Below are 23728 nucleotides of genomic sequence, written 5' to 3'. Positions count from 1 at the left end.
AATTATCGAGCAAAATTTTCCTTTGTATTATTTTTTTTTAATGAAACTAAAAAATAGATGGACCTTTTAAATTCCGACATTTCCATCGCCCTTCCTTATGCATAGTATCAATTGCAATCTTAATATTAAGCATGTAAGCAGTCAAGTTCAGTGACCTTGCCACTCTTTAGTATCATGTGGTTGTCTTTTTTATTTTCAGTGCATAAACATTAACAAATATGAAAAACCGAAGACTTGAAATGGAAAATTTCATTAAAAACTTGTGGCAAGTTATTCGTGATCAAATTTAAAAACTCCTCTCCGACTTGACCGACTTTGTATCTCTTAAGATAACCGAGATCCACATGATGCGCCTCAAAAAGAACCAGCATATCAATAAACTAAAAAAAAAATTAATTTCTTACTTTTGCTTAACGATGATGAGCATTTAATGAAAAAAAAAAAACAAAAACGGTTCTCTTCCACCAATCTGCACGTCATAAAAAAATATATTGGACTAGAAAATCTCCTTATACCCGCCCCTGTAGGGCGAAGCATAGCACAATCACCGACACCACCGCGAGTGTGGACGATTTTTTAACACCATCCGCGGAGCTCTGCACCACGGTGCGACCCTTCGGCGACGTGAACCACTGGTGGAGGTCGGACAGCTCGCCGTAGCCGTGCTGGTTCTTGGTCTGGACAAGGCATTCGTATACGGAATCAGCCTGGAGGTTCGTCAGGCGGTACCTTTGGCTCCTCTCGCTGGTGGCCGAGTTGTAGGTCTGGGGGGGCTTCACCAGGAGGTCGTGCCACTGGCCCGGGTGGTGGTAGGACGTGTTTACCTGGAAATAAAATAATAATTGTGTTTATTTAGTTTATAGGGAATTTTTATAGAGCTTACACCTTCACAAACTGGAAAACCTTGTTCGAAACTCCGACTTACCATGATTTTCCTGTAGAGGATCCTAACCTCGATGATGGGAAACACGGACTGAACCACCCACTTGAGATCGTACTCGTGGGGGTTGGAGTATTGTGAGCTGATGACTTTAGCGGGTCCAGGTTTGCCGGACAGCTCGATGTAGCGCTTGTCGCGGCCGATTGAGTTGGACACCACGCAACTGTAGTTGCCGAAGTCCGAGAGTTGAACGTTCCTTATGGCGAGAGTGTGAGTGTTGCCGGTTTTGGACATGAGTCGTCGGTCAGTTGGTTGTAACATGAACGAGTCCTGGTACCACGTCACCTGTGAATTATTATTATTAATATAAATATTTATTATTACATAATAAAAGAGTAAAAGGGAACTAGAGTACATTGAGCTGAGTACAATATAGATTAAAGTTACGAAGTCAATTCAAAAAGTATAATAATGGAACTAGATAAAAAAACAGTATAAAGTACAGTGTTGTATAATAGTTAAAATTATGATACAAATCAGCAAATAGCAAATGTACATATAAAAACTACAATAAGACAGAAATATTTTTGTTGTAATCAAAATTCGGTAAAATTTTGTTAATACAAAATCACAGAAAGTGTACCCACACGCTGTCAATACACGAAAGTCATTTTTAGCGTCAGTAGTAGTAGATTTTAATTTTTCACTTCAAAGATCCAAAGTTTTTGATGTTAAAACAAAATTCTGTGCTTATGAAAACTCCTACTTTCTTACCGAACCATCTTAATGCTTGACTATGACGATGGGTTCCAGCGAATCCCAGCTGCGAGAAAGCTAACCAACCAGATATCACCAAGGAATTAATAAAAAGTTTCCTGTTAATAAAATTAACCAAATGAAAAATAAACAAGAGCTAGGCTGGAATAATCGGGGTTCCAAAGCATACATCAGTGCTTATTATAAAAAGAAATTCTCTCTCGACTTTACTTCTAAAAACATTTTGCGAGAAAGCATTAACAACCTAAGTAGATTTGTTCCATGAGTCAAAAACACGATTAGAAATAAAATACCGTCTACAAATTGTAGAAAAATGTTCGTGAGATAGTTTAAAATTATGTCCTTACAACAGTTTCAAGGACATTCTGTGAGTTAATCAGGAAATAGTGGTACGCAAAAAACACTCAGACACGGTCCAATTCGAGATACCAACTGAACTGCATAATGCTGAACAATTATATTATTGATAAAATACACAGTTTTTCGGATTAGAACGAACAATTGAAGCATTACAGCATCTGCTAGGGTATCAAAAAATCACTACACCATTTTTGAATAAGGCTTAAATCACGCCGAGGTTGTGCAGCTTGACGAAATGGATTCACATAAGGTTTAGTATAATCTGCTTATTGAGAACTTTATCTGGTCGAACCAATTAAATCGATGAATAAATTAAAAATAATAGTGGACCAAGTGCAGATCCTTGAAGAACACTACTCACAACGTTATAGCATCAAAATAAGAAGCACAAACCCTGAGTTAAATTTTCTTCCTGGTAAAAAGGTCCCTATCGAGTGAAGCAAAGTCCCACGAGTATATATTGTTTTGAGTAGTATATTGCGTGAAAATCCCACGTTTAGAAAAACAAGATTTAAGGGGTGATTGTCACTGTTTCATTTGTACCTTTTTTATTTTTAATCCATTTTTAAATTTTTGTAAAATTTTGAACTTGGAACTATGAAGATGGGGCAAAAGTATTTTCGTTTTATTTTTAATTTGAAATTTTAATTTATTGAAACAAGGAATATAACAGCAATTAAAATACAAAGTCTATCATGTCTAGCGAGGTTTTCATATGTCAAACATATACCATTCTACAATTAAAGAGAAAATTAATGTCCATAAATAAACCCGTTTTCGATCAATTCTAGTTTACATATGTAGGTGCATTTGTAGTGTAATAATAAATTTCATAACAATGAAATGAATTTAACATTTAACGATAATCTGATATTACGTAGGTATATTTGAGGTCTAATGTTTCAGTAAAAATTAAGCGCTGGAAAAAAAATCGGATTGTACTATTATAGCTATTTTTATAATCCAAGGTATAAAATATTCGGGCTGCTATATTTGCCAATATACAAAATATATTATACAGAATTTTACTATTTTGCCGAAAATTGAAAAATGGTATTAGGAAGGCATTATTCCATATAAGGATAAGGTCTATAAATCATATTTAGCCCTTTTAAGTTACAATTTCTAACAAGACAAGACAGAACGATAAAAGAAGTGGTGCTACTAATAAGAATTAAAATATGTTATTCTCATATTCTTTGAGGTTTATTGTAGCAAAATACAGGGTGTTTGTAAATAAGTGCGAAATATTTTAGGGCGTGGTTGCCTAAGTTATTTTGTGGAAAAAAGTTCATATAACGCAGAACGAAATATGCTTCGTTTCCGAGATACAGTGTTTATATTTTAATTTTCATATTTATCTTTATTCGTTATTTCAAAGAGTTTTAAAGATATTGACTCGAAATTTGATGGTTGTATTTTATTTAGAAATATTGACAGCAACCTACTAGAAAATGTATCAATAGAAATTAAAAATACACAACTTGAAATAAAATATGTTTTATTTTTTGCTCAAAAACGGTGCATCCTACAAAAAAAATTGAAGAGACTAATTTCATTCAGAATTGATGGCGGATTTCTAAGAAAAACATCAAAACGGGAAAAAGTCAGCGGCGTACCATTTTTTTATTAAAAAAGGTGGTGGCATTGTCGCATGAACGCCACTGGTGCAAGTAGAAATATTCAGATCACCCCAAAAAATGTCCAAAGCGTTTATAAAAAAAATAAAAAATCAAATTTAAACACTATGTATTTCGGAAACAAACCATATTTCGACCTACGTTTATATAAACTTTTTTTACAAAATAACCGGCAACCACACCCTAAAATATTTCGCACTTATTTATAAACACCCTGTATATTTGGAAAAATATATTAATAAGTATTTTATTTGGAGTTTTTTCGGCCTTTCCAATTTTTTTCTTTGGGAAAAATACTGGAAAACCGAGACTCCTCAACTTCTCATGTTTTACCTACATTGCTAAAACTCTAAAGGTGGCATAGTTTCTTTAATTTTTTCCAGTTTATCCAAATATGTGCTTCGAAAAAAAAAATCGAAAAACAATTCTTTTTCAAACTTTTCCTGATATTTTCCCGAATTGTTATATCTCCAGGTATGCTATTTTATTCTTATTTGTATCACTTATTTATGAATTAAAAACAGTACGATTACGTCGAAGGAAATAAATGTAACAGAACTTTGAAGAAAATATATTTGAAAATTGAAATAATTTCCTACCCTGTGCAGATTTTATTTATTTATTTTTTTAATCAATAAATAACACAACTGAGGTGTTTATTTTATCGAAATGTGTGACATTAAAAGCATATACGAGTAAAGAGCGACTCGTAGTATGTGTAAACAAAATTTTATTTTTAAAACACCCCAAATTTATGTTTTAACGAAAACAAACATTTACACCTTTTGATAATAAAATAATCGTGGTCTCTTTTAAATTTCTCTTCTTTTTCTCTGTCCGAACTCCATTAGATTACTGTCTTCCCAAGCGAGGCGGCATTTTTTTTAAATTCTCAAATCCCCTCTTTTTATGTAATGTTGATATTAATCTATTCTAATATTTTAGATCCAGAAATCTCTCCAACAATGTTTACTGCATTCGCAAGGTATGTTATAAATAATTTTTTTGTGAATTTGGTGTTCATAAATTATTAATTGCCTGACTGTTCTAATGTCAAAATTAGTTGAGTCACCTTGTATACAGGGTGTTAGTAAATAAGTGCGACAAATTTCAGGGGGTGATTCTACATGAGAAAATAATGGCAGTTTGCTTATAAACGTATGTCCGCAAATGATTCGTTTTCCGAGATACGGGGTGTCAAAGTTTTTCTTAAAAACTGACGATTTAATTTATTGCTCTGAAACCGGTCGAGATGTGCAAATGAAATTTGGTGGGTTTTAAGAGGTAGTTATTGCGCATTTTTTGACACGCAATTAAGAATTTTATGTTCATCATTGGCGCGCGTACGGGTAATAATCTCAATTTTTTTAAAGAAAAAAATGGTACGCCACTGAGATATTACAAATTAAAAATCATTTTTGAATTCCTCGTTCAATTTGTGACAAAAAATCTCTCTTGCCTTTTCTTCGTATGGGGCGCCGTTTTGATGCAAAAAAATAAAACATCTTAACGCGTATTTTTTATTTCTTTAATACATTATCAAGAACTATCTAATACAATAACATTAAACCAGAACAATAACAGAAAATAACACTAATAAAATTTTGAAAAGGCGCAAAGCTACAACAAATGTTCAAAATGACCTCCCTCAGACGTGACACAAGATTCAACTCTTCGCCTCATTGATTGTCGTATTCGCGCAAATATTCCTGGTATATTTCTTATTGTCTCACAGCCGACTATAATTCGATTCCTCAGGTCATCAACATTTTCAACGGGAGTGGAATAAACTAATGACTTAAGAAAACCCCAAATGCAAAAATCAAGAGGATTTAAATCCGGCGATCGAGCAGGCCAATGTTCCGTACCTCCCCTACCTATCCAACGATTTGGATATACTGTGTCTAAGTGATTACGTACATTAATGCTAAAATGGGCTGGTGCACCATCATGCATGTACCATAGGTGTTGTCTCAGCTGTAGAGGAATTTCTTCAAGAAGAACAGGTAACTCTTCCTGTAGGAAATTAAGATAAGATTCGCCTGTTAGTCGTTGTGGGAGGAAATATGGACCGATTAAATGATCATCAATTACCCCAAGCCATACATTTAGGGAAAACTGATGCTGAAAATGAGCTTCAAAGATTCCATGGGGGTTTTCCACAGCCCATAAGTGATTGTTATGGAAATTTCGTATATTTTTTATTTCGAATACACTGTCATCGAAAAGTAGTCTCGTCAGTTAACAAAACGGCATTTAAATAATTTGAAATTTGAGCGATTTGATGATTAATCCATTGGCAAAAAAATAGGCGCGGAAAAAAGTCTCTAGGTAGTAGAGCTTGCACACGTTCAATATGAAACGGATACAATTGCTGTTCTTTAAGAATTTTAAATACAGTGAAGTTGCTTACATTTAATATGTTGGCAATTTTTTCCATTACTTCGACCATAGACAAAATGCATGTCTGACAATTCCGCATTTGTAAAATTTTCCATTCTTTTCGATAAAAGAAAAATTAATTACTTATTAACACTAATGTTATAGCAAACTAAAAGCTTAATCAATTAATAATGACGAAACGCTAATTTGACATTTCTTAAAAATATTCGTATTTAACTGACAAATGTTGACAGTAGCCTACTAGGTAATGTATTAAAGAAATGAAAAATACGCGTTAAGATGTTTTAATTTTTTGCATCAAAACGGTGCCCCATACGAGGAAAAGGCAACGGAGATTTTTTGTCACAAATTGAATGAGGAATCCAAAAATGGCGCCAATGATGAACATAAAATTCTTAATTGCGTGTCAAAAAATGCGCAATAACTGCCTCTTAAAACCCACCAAATTTCATTTGCACATCTCGACCGGTTTCAGAGCAATAAATGAAATCGTCAGTTTTAAGAAAAACTTTGACACCCCGTATCTCGGAAAACGAATCATTTGCGGACATACGTTTATAAGCAAACTGCTATTATTTTCTCATGTAGAATCACCCTCTGAAATTTGTCGCACTTATTTACTAACACCCTGTATAAATCTGAATTTCTCGATTAAACAGATGGACCTTCTTTTTTCTCTAGTAGTGTATACAGATCATAATTTAAGAAATATCATTGTGAAAACCTGCCTGGATACATCATGTCATTTTATAACAAGGATTTTATTAGTAACAATTTCTATAATCCATACCGAAATGTTGCAACGGAAAATTTCCATTGCTGCGTTCTTCAGTTTCCCCGTTTCGCAAGTACAGTTATCGTATTTTATAAAAAAGTCGTCGTTTCTTTTAATGCCAGATATTAAACAAAGGAAAGGGCTCCTCGCCGTCATCGAAAATGGGGAGACGCGTTCGTATCCGCCGGGACAAATATAAAACGCGCGCACCCTAATTATTTGAGACGTTTCCAATTAATGAAGTCGTTCGGCAGTAAGTGATATTACTGGGGAAAATGGAACAGTAATACAATTATGGATCTGGAGATTAAACATTTAAGAAGATTGGAGTTGTAATTGCTCGGAATGCCTGGAATAAGATATGCGCTTAAGATCTTATTGGCAGACTGCAATTTCCATTTCGTTTCGCCGTACCTCCGGCTTTGGAGACGTCATAATTGGCTATACGGGTTTATTTTCGGACGTAGGACGAATCGATCCTATTATGCGGAAAATGAACTGGTGGATTTCTATTATGCAATACTATATTATTAAGGGTATTACTATTTATTTCAAATGTATTGGCGGTTTACAAAAAAAAAATTGAGAAGCAAGGAATTGTGTATTGAAAATAAGTTAACACACTTTATAAACAGCTATGTTTTCAAACTTTACATTATTAATCTTATCATTAATCGTTATTACCCAAAGATTTGCATTTTTTGAGGTTATTTACAGAGGATGAACTTTGCAAAAATTTTCGTCATAACAAAAATCATTAGGACCCTCACTGTATTATCTACTGGTTTTACCTAACTGTGCGACCTAAGATAAAGTAAAAAATAAATAAATGAAAATAAAAATAAAATAAATAGATTTTTTTTTATTGAAGAAAGTGAACGGAAATAAAATCTCTTAAAACATGTCAATATATATGTCTCTCTATTTTAATTTAATTCTTGTGGTCGAATTAGTATAATAACATTTTCTGTTTTAATATACAGGGTGTAAATAAATAAGTGCGAAAAAATTCCCTTTGTAATAATGAGGTGAGTCTTTCATGTAGAAAAATATCATTTGAACATCTCCTGTGAAGATACAACCGATTAAAGAGGGTGCCAAAAAAGTAGTTTCTAATTTTTTTTCAAATACCAAAAAGTGATATTTTCTGCTATCGAGAAGACACTCGTTGTCAGTAAACAATTTGTTGATTTTTCTCTACTGTTGAAGGGGTAGAAAGACTTGTAGAGTAGAAAGACCCTTAAGACTTGTTTCATATGTAACTTTTTTCTTATTATTACCTTATGATTTAAAAATTCAAGATAGCCTAATTCTCTTGCAATTTTTCGTAAAATTAACGATTTCTGAGCAAAACATTTTTTAAAAATCTATTATATGGCATAACTGCCATAGGGTAGAAATTTTATCGAACTGTAATTTATCTAGTAAGCAGCTATCACGTTGACGTTTTGTAATGGCAACTTAATTGTTATAATTAATGCAACTTTCTACATTAGAGTGCATCTCCATCTTGATGAATTTGTTTTCAAAACGATCACAGTTTATCGTTTATTTATAAAGAACAATAACTGTAATCTTACTAACAATAGAAATCGTTAATTTTACGAAAAAATTACAAGTTATCTTTTTTGTTTAGAATGAAGGCTATCTGAAATTATTTTTTAAATGATAGGGTAGTAATTAGACAAAAAAATTTTCTACCCCTTACAACCGTAGGGGAAAATCAACAAATAGTTTACTGAGTGCCTTATCGATAGCAGAGAATGTCTACTTAATTTCATTTCTGTCACTTTTTTGGTATTTCAGCTAAAGAAATTAACAACCACTTTTTTGGCACCCTGTTTAGGCAGTTGTATCTTGAATTTTCCCTGATTTTTTTTTAATTATTTACACCCTGTATAGAACATATTCGCTAAAGCATGTCTTAGAATAGGAGATGGTCAAGTATTTTGCTGCCGATAATTCGTCAATTTGAATACTGTCTTGAACCCCGTGACTTTCTTCGCTATTCCAATCTTGTTTTTTTACCAACTCGTCCTACCTTCATCATCAAAAAAACGACTTCCAGTGCTTCCATAAAGAAGTTACCCATATTTTCTCTAGTTACTAAATATGCTGGATTTTTTAGCCCTGTATCTAACTTGTTTCTTCTTAAAAAATGCAATTAGTGCAGAAAATTTGTATCTTCTTTCTCACAGCCAAACTGTAGCAGCAAAGTGAATAAGATTTTTTAGTTCTAAAACTGTCAGCGAAATAAGCGATTAGAGTAGCTTATAAATAAAGCAGTTATTATCATATTTTACCCTCTCTCTAGTGTTTTCTACTAACATTTAATTTTGGTAAATAGCATGAAAAACACTTCAATCACCCATTAATTTGTATAAATACCTCAGCGTTGTTAATTTTAATGGATTTAATAAAGTATCATGTACAGGATGTAACAAATTTCATCTTACAACCTCGACAACAGTCAGAACCAGTGGAAATAAGTTAATTTCGGTGTATAAACACGAGTCAACATTTCCACTGTTTCCGAGATAAAGGGCTTATTGTTAAAACGGGAACAATGGGTGGCTTCATATTTATTTTTCAGGAATCGCGCTGCCCGATAACGATTAATTTTGAACGATTGAAACGGACGCCGCCAATTTCGAGCCACAAAATGCATATTGAACCGCCCCTTTAAATAATTAATTGTTTTAATTACCTCAGCGGGAGGGTCCGCGTGCACAATGCAATCCAGCTTGGCCTCCATGCCTTCGCCGGAGTTGACCCACGACCTCAGCACGCTCACCTCCGGAGGATCTGAAATTTCAAGAGCAATTAAACGAAATTTCTTTCTAGGACCACTAGAAATATTTTTTCAGAGATTATTCATTCAAGAATCTCAAAATTTCATGGGATTTCATAAGATTTCATGAAGATTACTTTATAATGCATTTGTCTAATGAAGTTCCAAAGACTTCTGTAGGTATGCTGTTGAGATTTTGAGTGAATAACTACTGTTTTTAACACTATTTCTTACTTACAAAGAACGTGAAGGCGAATTTCTCCAGTAACGGGTTGGCCTATTCCATTAGAGGCTGTGCACTGATATATACCCGCGTCTTGCCTTTGGACGTCGTTCAGATTTAGTAGATAGCCGGTTTCAACCTGCAGACCAGAGGGTAAAAGTCCGTCCTAAAAGGAAAATATGAAAAATTAGAAAGTGGGAGGAATAATATAAATTTGAAGTAAGTGGTGACTAATGTTATGGCCACATACAACGTTGTGTTTGTTTTGTAAAGTTTATTTGCGATAAGTTTGCAATGAGGTCACAGTGCGAAATGATACGATGTTGCCAAGTTGTACATTTTTTCAGGATATTTAAGAAAATTAATTTCGACTAGTTGATGAATATTGTAATCTAGAACAACAGATTATGAAGTTCATTTAAATAATTTAGAAAATAATAAAAAGTTTCTATTTAATTTAGAATTGTGCAGTGTGGTTATTGCAGCTAATATTTTTTGTTTTTATTCAAATGTTAGAAAATAATAGCAGAGAATATAAAAAGTATATATTTTTAACATTCACTTATTTACATTCGATAACACATTAACTTAAAATTGATATAAATTTAATAATATTCATCTATCATCATCTAACTGTCTCTATTCCTTTGTATATACATTTTCTCATCCTTACTAATTGTAATTATATTTTTATACAGTGTGTTCAATTAAGTCGGCACAATATGGGGAACTTTTTTATTATTGGTTTTATGAAAAAAAGTTATTATTGATAAAAAGTTCTGCATGGCCTAAAAACCAAAATGAAATAATCAGATTTCAATTTTTTCGAAAAATAGGACCTTTATTTTTTGCAATATCAACAATCGTTATTAAGAAAAGTTGATCCTAATAGAAAACTAGTGTCAGATATCCAATATCATCCATCTACCGCTAAAAAGCAGATTTTCTTATTTTTACTAACTCTTCTCTGTATTAGCATTGATAATTTACGTCTAGAGATCGACATTAAATCTAGGATGCACTGATAAATCAATGAATTCAATACAATAAATGTTTTATGATTTGAAAAATTAAATTATAATTTATTTGTTTATTTTGTTTATACCTAAAAAAATATTAAATATTGGATATATGACAGTAGTTTTCTATTATGATCAACTTTTCTTAATAACTATTGTAGATATTGTAAAAAATAAAGGTACTTTACTCTTGAGCAAAATTTACATTTTTCGACAAACCTCGTATACGACTGCAAAAAATTGAAATTTAATTGTACTTCATTTTGGGTTTTGGGTCATGCATAACTTTTTATCAATAATAACTTTTTTTCATAAAACCAAAAAGTTTCCATTATGGTGCCGACTTAATTGGACACATTGTATAATTATTGTATAATTTTTGGGTATATATTTTATACTTACATTGTACATTTGGCTATTTCAAGTTAGTAAATAATTTTTGATTGTCATATACTGGGTGATTTTCTATAATGTCCACTCACCTTAACTTGTTTAATTTTTGGCGACAAATTTTGTAAGAAATGTGAGCTTGTAGGATTTTTTCTGTACTTTTTGCACATGCATTTGAAAATTGATCAAACCTATTAGTATACAGGGTAGATCAAAAAGTATATTTCTTTTTAAATGGGACACCCTATATCTGAATTAATTTATCGATACTTCGTTTAATTCTAAGCATGATTTATATATCAAGTTTATATGCTCAAAGTATATTAGCAAATAAAATTTGAAATTTAAAATTTTATGTTCTTATCTAATAGCTATGGGTAAATCAATAAAAGTAACAGTGACAGTAACTTCATTAACTAATCCAAAAAGGATCGCTGCTAATTGTTATTAAAAATGCCATACTCGCAAAGAGAAAAACAAGTAATTTTAAGTTCGTTTATTCGAAACAACTATAATGCCGTAGCAACGCAACGAGTCTTAACTCGAGAAAATCCAAGAATGCACGCTCCTTACAAAAAAAAAAAAACAATTAAGAGGAGAATTCGAAAAATTTCATCAAACATCAAGTCTGAACAGAAAGAAAAAGAAATATGCTTATAATTAAACGAGGAATCAATAAATTAATTCAGACATAGGGTCTCCCATTTAACAAAAGTATATTTTTTGATCTACCCTGTATATTAATATATTTGATTAATTTTCAAATAGTACAGAAAATATCCTACAAGCTCACATTTTATTTTTTACAAAATTTTACTGTCCCAAATAAACAAGTCAAGGAGCATGGACATTATAGAAAATCACCCGGTACTTATCTCTTGTAGTTTACTAAAAAACTGCTATACTATTAAGCCAATCAATAGAGCATTGAATCGGTGATTTTGTGACACAAATACTAGTAGCAAACGGACTGTGCCATCATATAAAAGACAGTAATATGCTTATGTTTCCTACTTCAATTTACTAATAATTAATTTTTTGTAAACATTTTTATGCAAAAAACGCATTTTTTTAGTTTTTTGTTTATAAAACCTAAACTAACGAAGCACTCTGAATGCTATGATCAATTAGTGGATAATCGAAATACGAATAAAACGAGAGATCGATCGATCGGAAAAATCGGAAAATTTAGCGTTTTTTTAAAAATTCATTACTCTGTCATTTTTTAAGTTGTAGAGTTGACCCTGTACACAAAAGTAGTGAATTATATGTACTTTAAGGGTGCCGGGTTTTAAAAGTAGAAGTATAATGTTACAAAACGTATATTCTAATTTTTTCATAAAATGGTGTGAAACAGGTGAAAAATTCCTCCAAACTTCTCAAAAACGAATGAGCGCGCGTACGCGGTCGAATAGTGGGGGAAGATCGGGAGATGAGGTGCAGTAGATATACAGGTATAGGTAAACAATTTTGAATATTGTTAGTTATAGTATAGTTTAATATTACTGTAAGTGATGATACATAATAAATAATATCAAAACACGGAATCATAACGATGTGAAACCTGTGAACATTCCTTGTTTTGTTCTTGACATCAAACGTGAATTTTGAAAGTGTTCTGTTTCTGTTACAAAGAATACATATTTAGGTATCCTTGTATACCGTTAAGGAAATTTTATTACATTTTGTATATATAACCACTTACTACTTATTGGAGTAGGAAACATATAAGCATGGGGGTTGCTTTCGCTGTACAGCAAGAATACAACGCTCTCTCAACGGTAATAATAAAGTATTTTATTGAAAACTAAGTTGTATAGAAAAAGACGTGTTGACGGGGTGAGTGTTCGTTGGAGAGTCCCCGGTGTGGAGTTGGTCGTAGGTATATCAGTACGCATCTGGTGGCCGGCGTCAGCCCGCCGTAGACCCTTTCTGGAAGGTTGGTGCGTCCGGCGGCGCTCTTGATAATGCTTAAAAATGGGTCACTTGCGAACATGAGTACCCACAAGCATATATCTACAGACTCTTTTATATGATGGCACAGTCTGTTTGCTACTAGTATTTTTGTCACAAGCATAATTTCTATTGATTGGCCTATATTTCGAAGTAAAATATTAATAAAAAACTATTCATCTGTCTCTAGTGCTCTGTGTGGTTTTAGCGATGCGTTAAGGAGCTACGAAAATTGCTATCTGTATCCCTCTTTACCTTTTTTGACCACTGTACTGTCGGTGTCGGATTGCCATTGGCTTTGCATTCAAAAGAAACTGGTCCTCCTTTTCTAATCACGACTTGTCCATTTGAGGGTAGAATATGGAGACTCGGGGGCACTGCAATTTTAAGAAATATTTCAGACCATTACGTAGATATGTTAAATTCATTATTTAGTTTAACAGATTAAGTGATCTCTCGAGAACTCTACAGCTGTTATCCTTGGTATAACTCTAAGTATGAAAGGACCCACTAACACGAAACATCTTAATCCTAATTAATGTTCACCTACATTATTATTTAGAAGGAAAGTACCGTTATTAATTATTTATTTTAAACATGACCTTTAGATTATATACATTAAAAAAGAACTTAGCCTATACAATTAGCAAACGTTCCTCTTAACCGTAAATCCCAAATTTATTAATTCACTAATCCTGTCTCCCCATCATCCTCATCCCGATCCTTTTCAGCGAGCAGGTAGTTCCGGGCGAACCCATTCGAGCCTATCCACCTCCGACAATAACTACCCTCATCTATTTGCCTAAAACAACCTACTTCATACTTCAAAGTTACGTGGAAATCAGGTACAGGGTGGCCTTTTTCATCGCGATAACATTGCCAGAGAAACAAAGCCAGGAAATACCATGATTACTTTTTGAGATTCCACACTTTTAGTTTACTGTTTTCAAACCCTAGAAATTAAATTTGAAGTCTAGTTCAACATTTGGATTTGGGAAAATCAATTTTTTCCGGTTTTAGGGAAATACTTTACAGCTCTGTTTTGTAGTCAATCGATTCATATATGTCATACCCTATGTCACCACATGAGGTACCGCACTCTTGTAACCTTTTTTATTGCTAATTTTTGGAGAAAAAATTATCCTTGATTCGTTAAAAATTGTATTTAACAAAGGCCATTCGGTGACACACTATACAGGGTGTTAATTAAATATGTACAATAAATTCAACAGACGATTATTTGAGTGATTTTAAGACAAAAAGTTCTTATAAACATTGGTCTGCAGATGCTTCGTTTTCAAGATACAGGTTGGTAAACTTTTGTAAAAAATTGCTATTTCGTAAATATCTTAAATACCCTTTACCCAATTTTGTTGTAATTTGGCAGTGTTACTTGTAGTGTTAAGGGGCTAGTTTAACCCTAACTTGATTAGATTTGTTAAGTCCAGTGGCGTCCCGAGCGGCACCTAAACGAATATTTTTGACAAAAAAACACTAACTACTAAAAAACTATTGTAAACACCACAGATAACAGGTAAACACTATCGCAACAACGATTGTAAAATTGGATTTCAGTATTCTGAGTCGCTAAGGCCACGTGGCTCTCCACGCGTATTGCGAATGACGCTACAGTTGTCCAGCTATGTAATGGTTGAATGTGTTTCAATTTCAATAATTTTTTTTCTCGGAAACTAGGATTTTACAAAAAATTTCTCATGCCGCATCTATTCTCAAATTTTTTTGAATAAGTTGTGAATTACCCTGTATTTAGTGAATAAAACGGTATAATTACAAAAGCTCGAAAATTCGAAAGTTTGTTAAAATTTTCTCCTGTCGCTTGGTTGTTCACTTCGGTCCTCTGAATGTCGTTTCTTACTCACTGGGCTTATTGGAAAAGTTCGAAAGATTAGTAATTTTCGAATTTCGCTGCCGTCGAGGCTTTCGGGCATCGGCTACGCTGTTAGCTGCGTTGCAGTAGATTTCTGTCTTCGAGAAAGACTTGGAAATGTGGAAACTCCAAAGATGCGTGAATTTTGAAGCCCGTATTTGTTCGACTCCAAGAGTGGCACTAAACGCGAAAAACAGCAGCACGCCGCTGGCGGGCCGAGATAGCGCCGCGACGACAGGAAACCGCCTGTTGTTCTTGATGTTCGGCGTCCCCCCAATTTGCATGCATTACCGCTTAATTCCGATCGGGCCCCAACGCGGGGGGCAGCCGCCCGCCGTAAATCATGCGCGCGGGTGTCGCCGCGATTCGAATTATGGAAATCGACCGCCGAGGACGTTTTTTCGGTCGCCGTTATTAAGCGATATTTAATTCGGGCGCGACAGAAAATTGCCAAGCTGTCCCCGAAGGCCCACCGGCCCGTCCTCGGGGCGCGATTCTCGGATCCGAGATGATTGATTGCTGGTTATTTGTCAAGGAGTCGAGAGAGTGTTTCCGAACGTGGTGGCGGCGATTAAGGGGTGGAGGCGGCTCATCTGAACATGTTTCCTAGCGACACCGAGTCAGACACACAAGGTGAATTGTGTCTTTTGTTTGCTATTAGCACAGGAAAGAAAAAAATTGACTTCGAGAGTTGGTTCAGAATCTAATTTTTAGCAAAAAAGTCGAAATACCATTTTTCGTATTATGCTTCGTATCCCCTCATCTGTGGTACAACGTATGTTTTCCATTTTTCTTGAAAGTCGAATGTCAAATATTTCTAGGCGATAGGACACGCTTTAATTTACTTGCTACTTGCTCGTGCCTTAGGACAGGGGTCGGCAAACCGCGGCGCGCGAGCCGCATGCGGCTCTTTCAAGAGACAATTGCGGCTCTTCAAGTTCCTCTAAAAATTAAAAGTTAAAGCGGACACACAAGCAGTAAACGAGTACACATAAAGACGCGTATAAACTTCCGTATCCGATTTAAATTTGAAATAGAATGTAAAAGCAGAAATAAAAATTCGTGGCTCTTTGAAATTCATGAAATTGGGAATCTGGATAGGTTCGGTGTGATTAAAACTTGGATATTGTATTTTCTATACTGGTCAGGATTCTGGAAAGACTTTGTAGAATAGTTTTATATTTAACTTTAACTTTACATATTTCTGAAAATATATCTTGAAATTTTATTTCCTCACGCATCATACTTCACTTTCTGATGACACTGTATATCTGGGTATATACAGGATAGGATGATGATATACAGGATGTCAAAGGGCACCCGTCCACCCCTTTTAAAATCCAAAGTACATGGTTATGTGAAAAATGGTTCAGATGAAAGTTACTGGTCTCCAAGCGGCACATATTATCGTGACCTTGTATGTAACCTTAAAGGTCGTTTTCAAGGTCAACTTAGTTTTCTTAAATGGAAATCCTTATTTTCAGGTCAATTTTGTTTTACTGTTTATGGTTTCTTTTTGTATCTAGGTACTTTTTCAATTGTATTATATAAAACACAGCTTTATCTTATTAACATTGACAATAACTTTATGTTAATGTCAATAGGTATGTTATGTTACACATTAATTGTAATTGAAAAAAAATTGACCTTTACGTGACCTTGAAGGGTCAAATTGACCCCACACATGATACATCATCTGAACGTAGAATTTTCCGCTCCTTCCAAACCTGGGGTTGAAAATAAGGGTTCCCATTTAAAGAAACTAAGTTGACCTTAAAATGACCTTCAAGGTCACAGCCAAGGTCACGACAATATGTGCCTCTCGGAGGCCAGTAACTTTCATCTGAACCATTTTTCACATAACCACGTACTTTGGATTGTAGAAGGGGTGGGCGGGTGGTCTGGGAGACCCAGTACATGAGGGTTCGCTAGAGACTCCTGACTTTGTGTAGGCTGCGGAACTGAAATTAATGACTGGGCGAGTTGGTAGGACTTTTTATTAACAACAGTATATTTGATAAATGTGAATTTATTTAACACTCAGTATAACGATACAGTAACAATAACAGTAAGAAGTAACGAGCGGATATGTGTAATACTGGCTATGTTTGTTCTAAGTTCGTAATTTTAAATGTGGATTGTGCGTACACGCACTGACCAGGTATTTGTCCCTGGTTATATAACTGCAAGTTGTCAAAGTCGACGTTCCATCGCGTTGCCCTCAAACGTACGTTGTCGACCTCGAACGTACGCTGGCTCTGCAATATCAAGTCGTCGGAGTGGTTTTCGGCTTTGTAGCGCGGCTCGACGTTTGAATTGGAAACCTGGGCAAAATTTGAAATTGCTCACAGTCTTCATACCTACGACAATACGAAAAGAAAACGCATTATTTCACATAGCAGGTGATGGTTACTAAATTGTTGTTTATTAGTTTTTTATAATCATTGCATATGCTTGTTACTGTTAATTACACAGACACGTAAAACAAAAAATTGGTCTGTTCTTTTGACCCGACGCTGTTACTGCTACGTTTTCGTACTCGCTGTACACGAGTCTGGAGTCAGTTTAGCGCATCCACCATTTTCTAGAAAATGTCCCACAAATTTTCAAATAGGGAATATGACTGCTTAACGATTGTAATATCGTGGGAGAACCTCGCCCATATACTGTATTCCATAACATTGCCATCATAATTTCAGGCCTGCTAAACACGAATCTAGTCACTTTGGCACCAATTTTCGAAAAAAAAAATGACCACTCAAATAATATAAAACACTGTTTTGTGAATATACCAGAGAACTATATGATTTAGGCTAAAAGTGTTCCGTAATTTTTTTTTTTTTAATCAACGTTGTAACGAACTCGTTTTGTCTCTCTCTGTCTCTCGTCTTCAAAAGATCTATGTAGTGGGTTCCTCTTTCTCTTCTCTTTCTTTGTGTTTGTACTTCTAACCTTATATTCTCTTTTCAACATCCAACAGCAGTCCTCCATCATATTCACGTCTCTTTTATGCTAATACGTTTTTGTTTCATTAGTTTTGTGTGAAGTGGACGATGTAGAACCTTGGGTGGATCTTGCAAAGACGCTTGAGAATTGTTTAAAGATCCTTGATATGCTATCGAAACTGAAATTTTGTAGAAGAGGCTTCTTGTTTAAGAGTCAACGCAATTCCACTCTATACAGGGTGGGCCGGCCAAGAGTACCGGAATGGCAGGATATCTGGGAATATTCAAGGGGTAGGGTAAATATAAAGCACTAGGGGATCAGGATTTTTGCCTGGCTATCTGACGGTGACCTTGAATTTGACCTGGACCATGACCTTCAAGGTCATATCAAGGTCACGAGAATTTTTTAAAATGGGACCCCAGAAATGAGCGAAAAATTTTACGTTAAGATATGTCTTTGAAATGACCGTGAAGGTCAAGATCAAAGTCAAATATCAAAAAGTTCCACAGTGGCCTAACAGTACTCGAATGGCAGAATAACTCGCCAGGAAAAATGTTCTCCACAATAGTTCTAGGATCCTTGATGGGCACTAAACCGGTGACCTTGGATTTAACCTCTGTCCTGACTTTAAATTCGTTATCCTCCGGTCATTTCAAGGTCAAGTTGGTTATTCTGTTACCATAGAGGACTACTATTGACCATCCAAGACCATCTATTACCCTCAGTGACCACTGTTGATCTTCAATGGCAGCCCCTTGCCTTTGGTGGCCACTAATGACCAACAGTGACCAACTGTTGCCTTTAGTGACCTTTAATAACCGATCGCGGACGTACTTGGCCTTGAAATGACCGGAGGATAAGGAATTTGAGGTCAGGACGGAAGTCATATCCAAGGTCACCAGTTTAGTACCCATCAAGAATCCTAGAACTATTATGGAGAATCTTTTTCCCTTTTTGGGATATCCCTTTTGGGATATTTGACCTTGATCATGGTCATCTCAAGGTCTCCGCTCTCTCCATTTCCGAGATCACAGTTATAGGATCTCATTCAAAAAAAAATATCGTGACCTTGATTTGACCTTGAAGATCATAATCCAGGTCAAAAGTCAAGGTCACCATCGGATAGCCAGGGAAAAATTCTAAACCCCTAGTGCTATACATTTACTGTACCCCTTGAATATTCCGAGATATCCTGCCATTCCGGTAGCTTTGGTCCACATTGTATAGTGTTTCGTTGGTGACGCCGACTAAAAAATTAACGTCAACATGACAGCAATAACAGATCAGCGCAGCTGGCATGGCTTTTTAAATATTTTCGTCTTCGACTCGGGATGATTTTCAAAATACTCGCAAAAATTTTCTAGATGCAATTTAAGAACTAGGTACTGAAAATTTAATAATTTTAACTCTGTTTTATTTAAAAAAAAATGAAGATCAAATTCTCATCAAACAACCAACTTTTTAAAAGTCAATTAAGCACTGCGACGAAATCGCAACTATTGTGGAAATATAACTCCAGTGACATTTAGGACCGCCAAAAATTAAATTGTCAGAATAAAGCGGGGCCGTAACACGGTATAATTCTGGAAACGGCATTACGTATGTTAAGGGCGTCACCTCTAAATTGCGCGACCGTCATCGCCAAGCGCACCAGGAAGTAAACTTTCAGGCGGGTCGTAAACCCCTTCTTCCACGCCGCTGGAGCGGCACAACTGAAATGTCAGACGAAAACTTCCACTCTAATGAATGCAAATTGCCTATTTTGCATTTTAAACTTGCAATCAAGCAAAAGGGTGTATAAATATTCATACGGGCGGGCTCGGTGGGGGCGGCGAGACCGCGGCGGCCTCGCGGGATTATGTGTGCCGTTTAAAAAAACATGCCACCGCCGCCGCCGCCGCCGAAAAAACACATTATGTGATGCGGCCCGCTCTCGCGCTACGTGTTATTCCAGGTGGGTTTTCCCGTGCACGCTGCATCGGCCAAGGATGTGCCCCTGTTTGGTTTTAGTTTACGCTTTGGCTTTAGCCCCGAGCCATAAAAAACTGCGTTGGAACAACTAATCTTGTGTGAGGGGCGGTTTTCCTGCGTGTGGGGGCTCCCGGCGGTTTAAACTTCGGATTTGGACGATAGATAGCATGTGGGGTTACGTAAAGTAGGTTGAATTCGCAAAAATTAAAATGCTTCTTCAAAAATCACTCGTGTCAGAAATTTTACCGAAACTCTACAAAACAAATATTAACCCTTTGTTCTAAAATGCCTTCCTACTTTGTAAAAAAAAATCACTTAAATTCACTCAGTTTTACTCAATAATGTATCGATTTCTGTCCACACCCGATTGAGTGAAGTTTCCACTCTATTAGTATGAGTGCAACTAAAATTGTATGAGTAAAAGTATTGCAACAGAAGTGAGTGAATTTTACTCAAATCCGAGTTTCTGTTAACTATCAAATGAGTCACATTTGACTCTAGTCTGAGTATGTAAAACCAATTAATCTAATATAATTTAAATTTAACTATTAGTGAGTAAGTTTGTACACTGTAAAAAAATTTCACTCAAATTTCACTCAATTTTACTCATCAATGTATTAATTTCTGTCCACATCCGATTGAGTGGAATTTTCACTCTATTAGTATGAGTATGAGTACAACTGAGTGAAACTATTGCATCAGAAATGAGGGAGTTTTACTCTAATCCAAATTACTGCTAACTATCAGTTGAGTGACTATTGACTATTTTGAGTATATAAAACCAATTTAGAGTAGACTTTTTCCCTAATATGATTTAAATTGAATTATTATTGAGTAATTTTGTACACTGTAAAAAAATTTCACTCAAATTCACTCAATTTTACTCAATAATGCATCGGTTTCTGTCCACACCCGATTGAGTGAGATTTCTACTCTATTAGTTTGAGTGCAACTAAAATTTGATGAGTGAAACTATTGGAACAGAAGTGAGTGAATTTTACTCAAATCCGAGTTTCAATTAACTATGAAATGAGTGACTTTTGACCCTATTCTGAGTATATAAATCAATTTAGAGTTGACTTTTTCTCTAATATGATTTAAATTTAACTATTATTGAGTAATTTTGTACTGTAAAAAAATTCACTCAAATTTCACTCGATTTTACTCAATAATGTATCAATTTCTATCCACATCCGATTGAGTGAAATTTTCACTCTATTAGTATGAGTATGAGTACAACTGAGTGAAACTATTGCATCAGAAATGAGTGATTTTACTCAAATCCGAATTACTGCTAACTATCAATTGATCGACTTTTGACTCTATTCTGAGTATATAAAACCAATGTTGAATTGACTTTTTCTCTAATGTAATTTAAATTTAACTATTATTGAGTAATTTATTAGTCAGGCTTGGTTTTTAAGTAGCTAAATATTGAGTGCAAAAATAAATCACTCATAAATGATTAAGTAGGATATGCAGTGTTGAAATTAATTCATTCCGCGGGGCCTCCTCCTGTCCTGGTTGAGACCCGTCAATTGAGACCCGCCACCGATGGCTAATGCCTGTTCTTCTGTCGACCGTGCTTTTTTGGAGCATCTAGCGGACCTCTATCAATGTGGTCGAGATTACAGAAGCAATATGTAAGTGGTGCCATCTTCACGGCGCCATTCAAATTACTCGAAATTAATATACATTTAAATTCACTCAGTAATGAGGACATTTACTCTGATTTAGGTACAACTGCACCAAATACGAGTTTACGTGAAAAATTTATTTAAGGAGTACCTATATTTGAATGAAAGTACTCAGTTTTAGTTTAAATATAATCACAAATGAGTAAAATGATCAAAATGCCGAATATTGTACTCAATAATTTCACTCAATGGATTCACTACGAACTTTTATTGTTTTCACTCACCGATTTTTTTACAGTGTACAAGTTTATCTGCAGAATTTATTTAACGGGTACCTATATTTGAGTGAAAGTACTCAGTAGTTCAAATGTTATCATAAATGAGTAAAATGATTAAAATGTTCAATATTGAACGAAAATGTACTCAATAATTTCATTCAATGAATTCACTCCGTACCTTTATTGCTTTCACTCACACCTTTTTTTACAGTGTACAAAGATATACCCTGTGATGAAGTTCATAAAAAAATTATATTTATTATTATTTCTAGAGCGGCTTAACAGATTGTTTTGAAATTTGGTGTAGTACATATTACTGTCAATTGCGAGTCTCCTATGAGGAACCAGTAGAATACTAAAAGTCAGTGACGTGTAATATTATTTTTTACTGAAGAATTTTACTGAAAATATTATGCAGGGAAGTTTTTTGTAGTAAAAAAATATATTGTTTCCAATATTAGTCAGTCGAGCAAAATTTTTTAAAAGTTTCACCATATTGGTGATACCACGTCCCTGACTTTTAGTATTCTGCTGGTTCTCAGGAGAGTAGCACTACAAATAAACAGAAACACTAAACAAATTTGAAGATATTTTAAAAGTCAAGCAGTTAGGTCCTTGTTGTCAACGTCGGTCTACGACACTTGTGACCGACTTTTTTTTCTAAAAATCGCATTTTAACTCTGTTAACTACTCCCCGTATTCGCCTGATTTGGCACCCTGCGATTTTTAGCTACAAAAAAACTTTTTGTTCTTATTTTTCAAAAGTCATGCTTATTTTGGAAAGTACTTTGTACAATTTATTGGCATTGTATTAATAAATCATAGTTACAATTGTGTAAATGTGTATTAAATTTTTTCAATGTATACAGGATGTAAGAAGTTTCACTGCCATTATTTCAGCATGAGATAGAGTAATCATAAATGAACAAAAAAGTTTCAAAAATATTAATATATAAACATTTACAAATAATTAAATTATGTCTTTATAATTACTTATTAATTATTTTTTCAATTGCAATATACTCAATTCATTTCAAAATTAATTATCAATTACTATTATTAATGTATATATTCATAACTTTTTATATTACTTTGTTATAAGTTATAACATGATATACCAGTTTCAAATAGATGACCAGGGTACGGTTCAATTTACTCTATCAAAACGAATAAATCTAAGTCACGTGACCATTGTCTTAAAATTCCATATTCCATAGGTCAGTTGTTTCTTTTAAATCTCAACCGTTGAAGGGATCACTTGGTAGCTTCATTAGCTCGTTGAAAGCAGTGGCGGCTCGTGAACATTGATTAAATGTGTTCTGCTTAGGGTTGTTACATTTGTTGAATTGAATTCCGGGATATTAAGTGCCCGGAGTCCCTAAACGGCGCCGCAGGCGAAAAATTTAAAAATTTTCAAGGTCACGCGTTTTCCTGGCACTTCTGAATTTCAAGGAACAATGAATTTATAAAAAAAATACAGATTTTCACAAGAATGATTTTTGAAATTGATACCTTTTTGAAATATCCATTTACAAATTACCTACTGATGGTATAATAAATTGGAATAAACTAAATATATTTTATTAAATTATTGAATATTGTTTATAAAAAAAAATCGTTTGTGAAATTTACCAACGATTCAACGAATTTTAATTTTCCTCGGCGTGTTATGATTTTTTCTTTATCTTTTTTTATATATATGTACATTATATTATATTCCGGGAGTTATACGTGCAAATCCGAAATCCGGGACCATACAGCTAATTCCCGGTACAATCACAGAAAATCCCGGTCATA

The 23728-nt window shown here is 34.4% G+C and overlaps 1 protein-coding gene across 1 annotated transcript in view; it reads right to left on the bottom strand.

Moving 5' to 3' along the window:
* Positions 1-426: 426 nt before the first annotated feature.
* The window catches only part of LOC108906098 (lachesin-like), a 238359-nt gene continuing 215057 nt past the window's right edge, over positions 427-23728 (bottom strand). The window contains exons 4-8 of the mRNA XM_018709256.2: positions 13467-13588; positions 9865-10015; positions 9543-9640; positions 926-1225; positions 427-824 (exon numbers count right to left, since the gene is read on the bottom strand). Coding sequence (XP_018564772.2) covers positions 510-824; positions 926-1225; positions 9543-9640; positions 9865-10015; positions 13467-13588 — 986 coding nt within the window. The 3' untranslated portion in view covers positions 427-509. The remainder of the gene's footprint in view (positions 825-925; positions 1226-9542; positions 9641-9864; positions 10016-13466; positions 13589-23728) is intronic.

Source organism: Anoplophora glabripennis, unplaced genomic scaffold (assembly GCF_000390285.2).
Source record: "Anoplophora glabripennis isolate ALB-LARVAE unplaced genomic scaffold, Agla_2.0 scaffold220, whole genome shotgun sequence".
Taxonomy (NCBI): domain Eukaryota; kingdom Metazoa; phylum Arthropoda; class Insecta; order Coleoptera; family Cerambycidae; genus Anoplophora; species Anoplophora glabripennis.
Note: the sequence above shows the minus strand (reverse complement) of the source record. Positions and strands in the feature narration are given on the sequence as shown.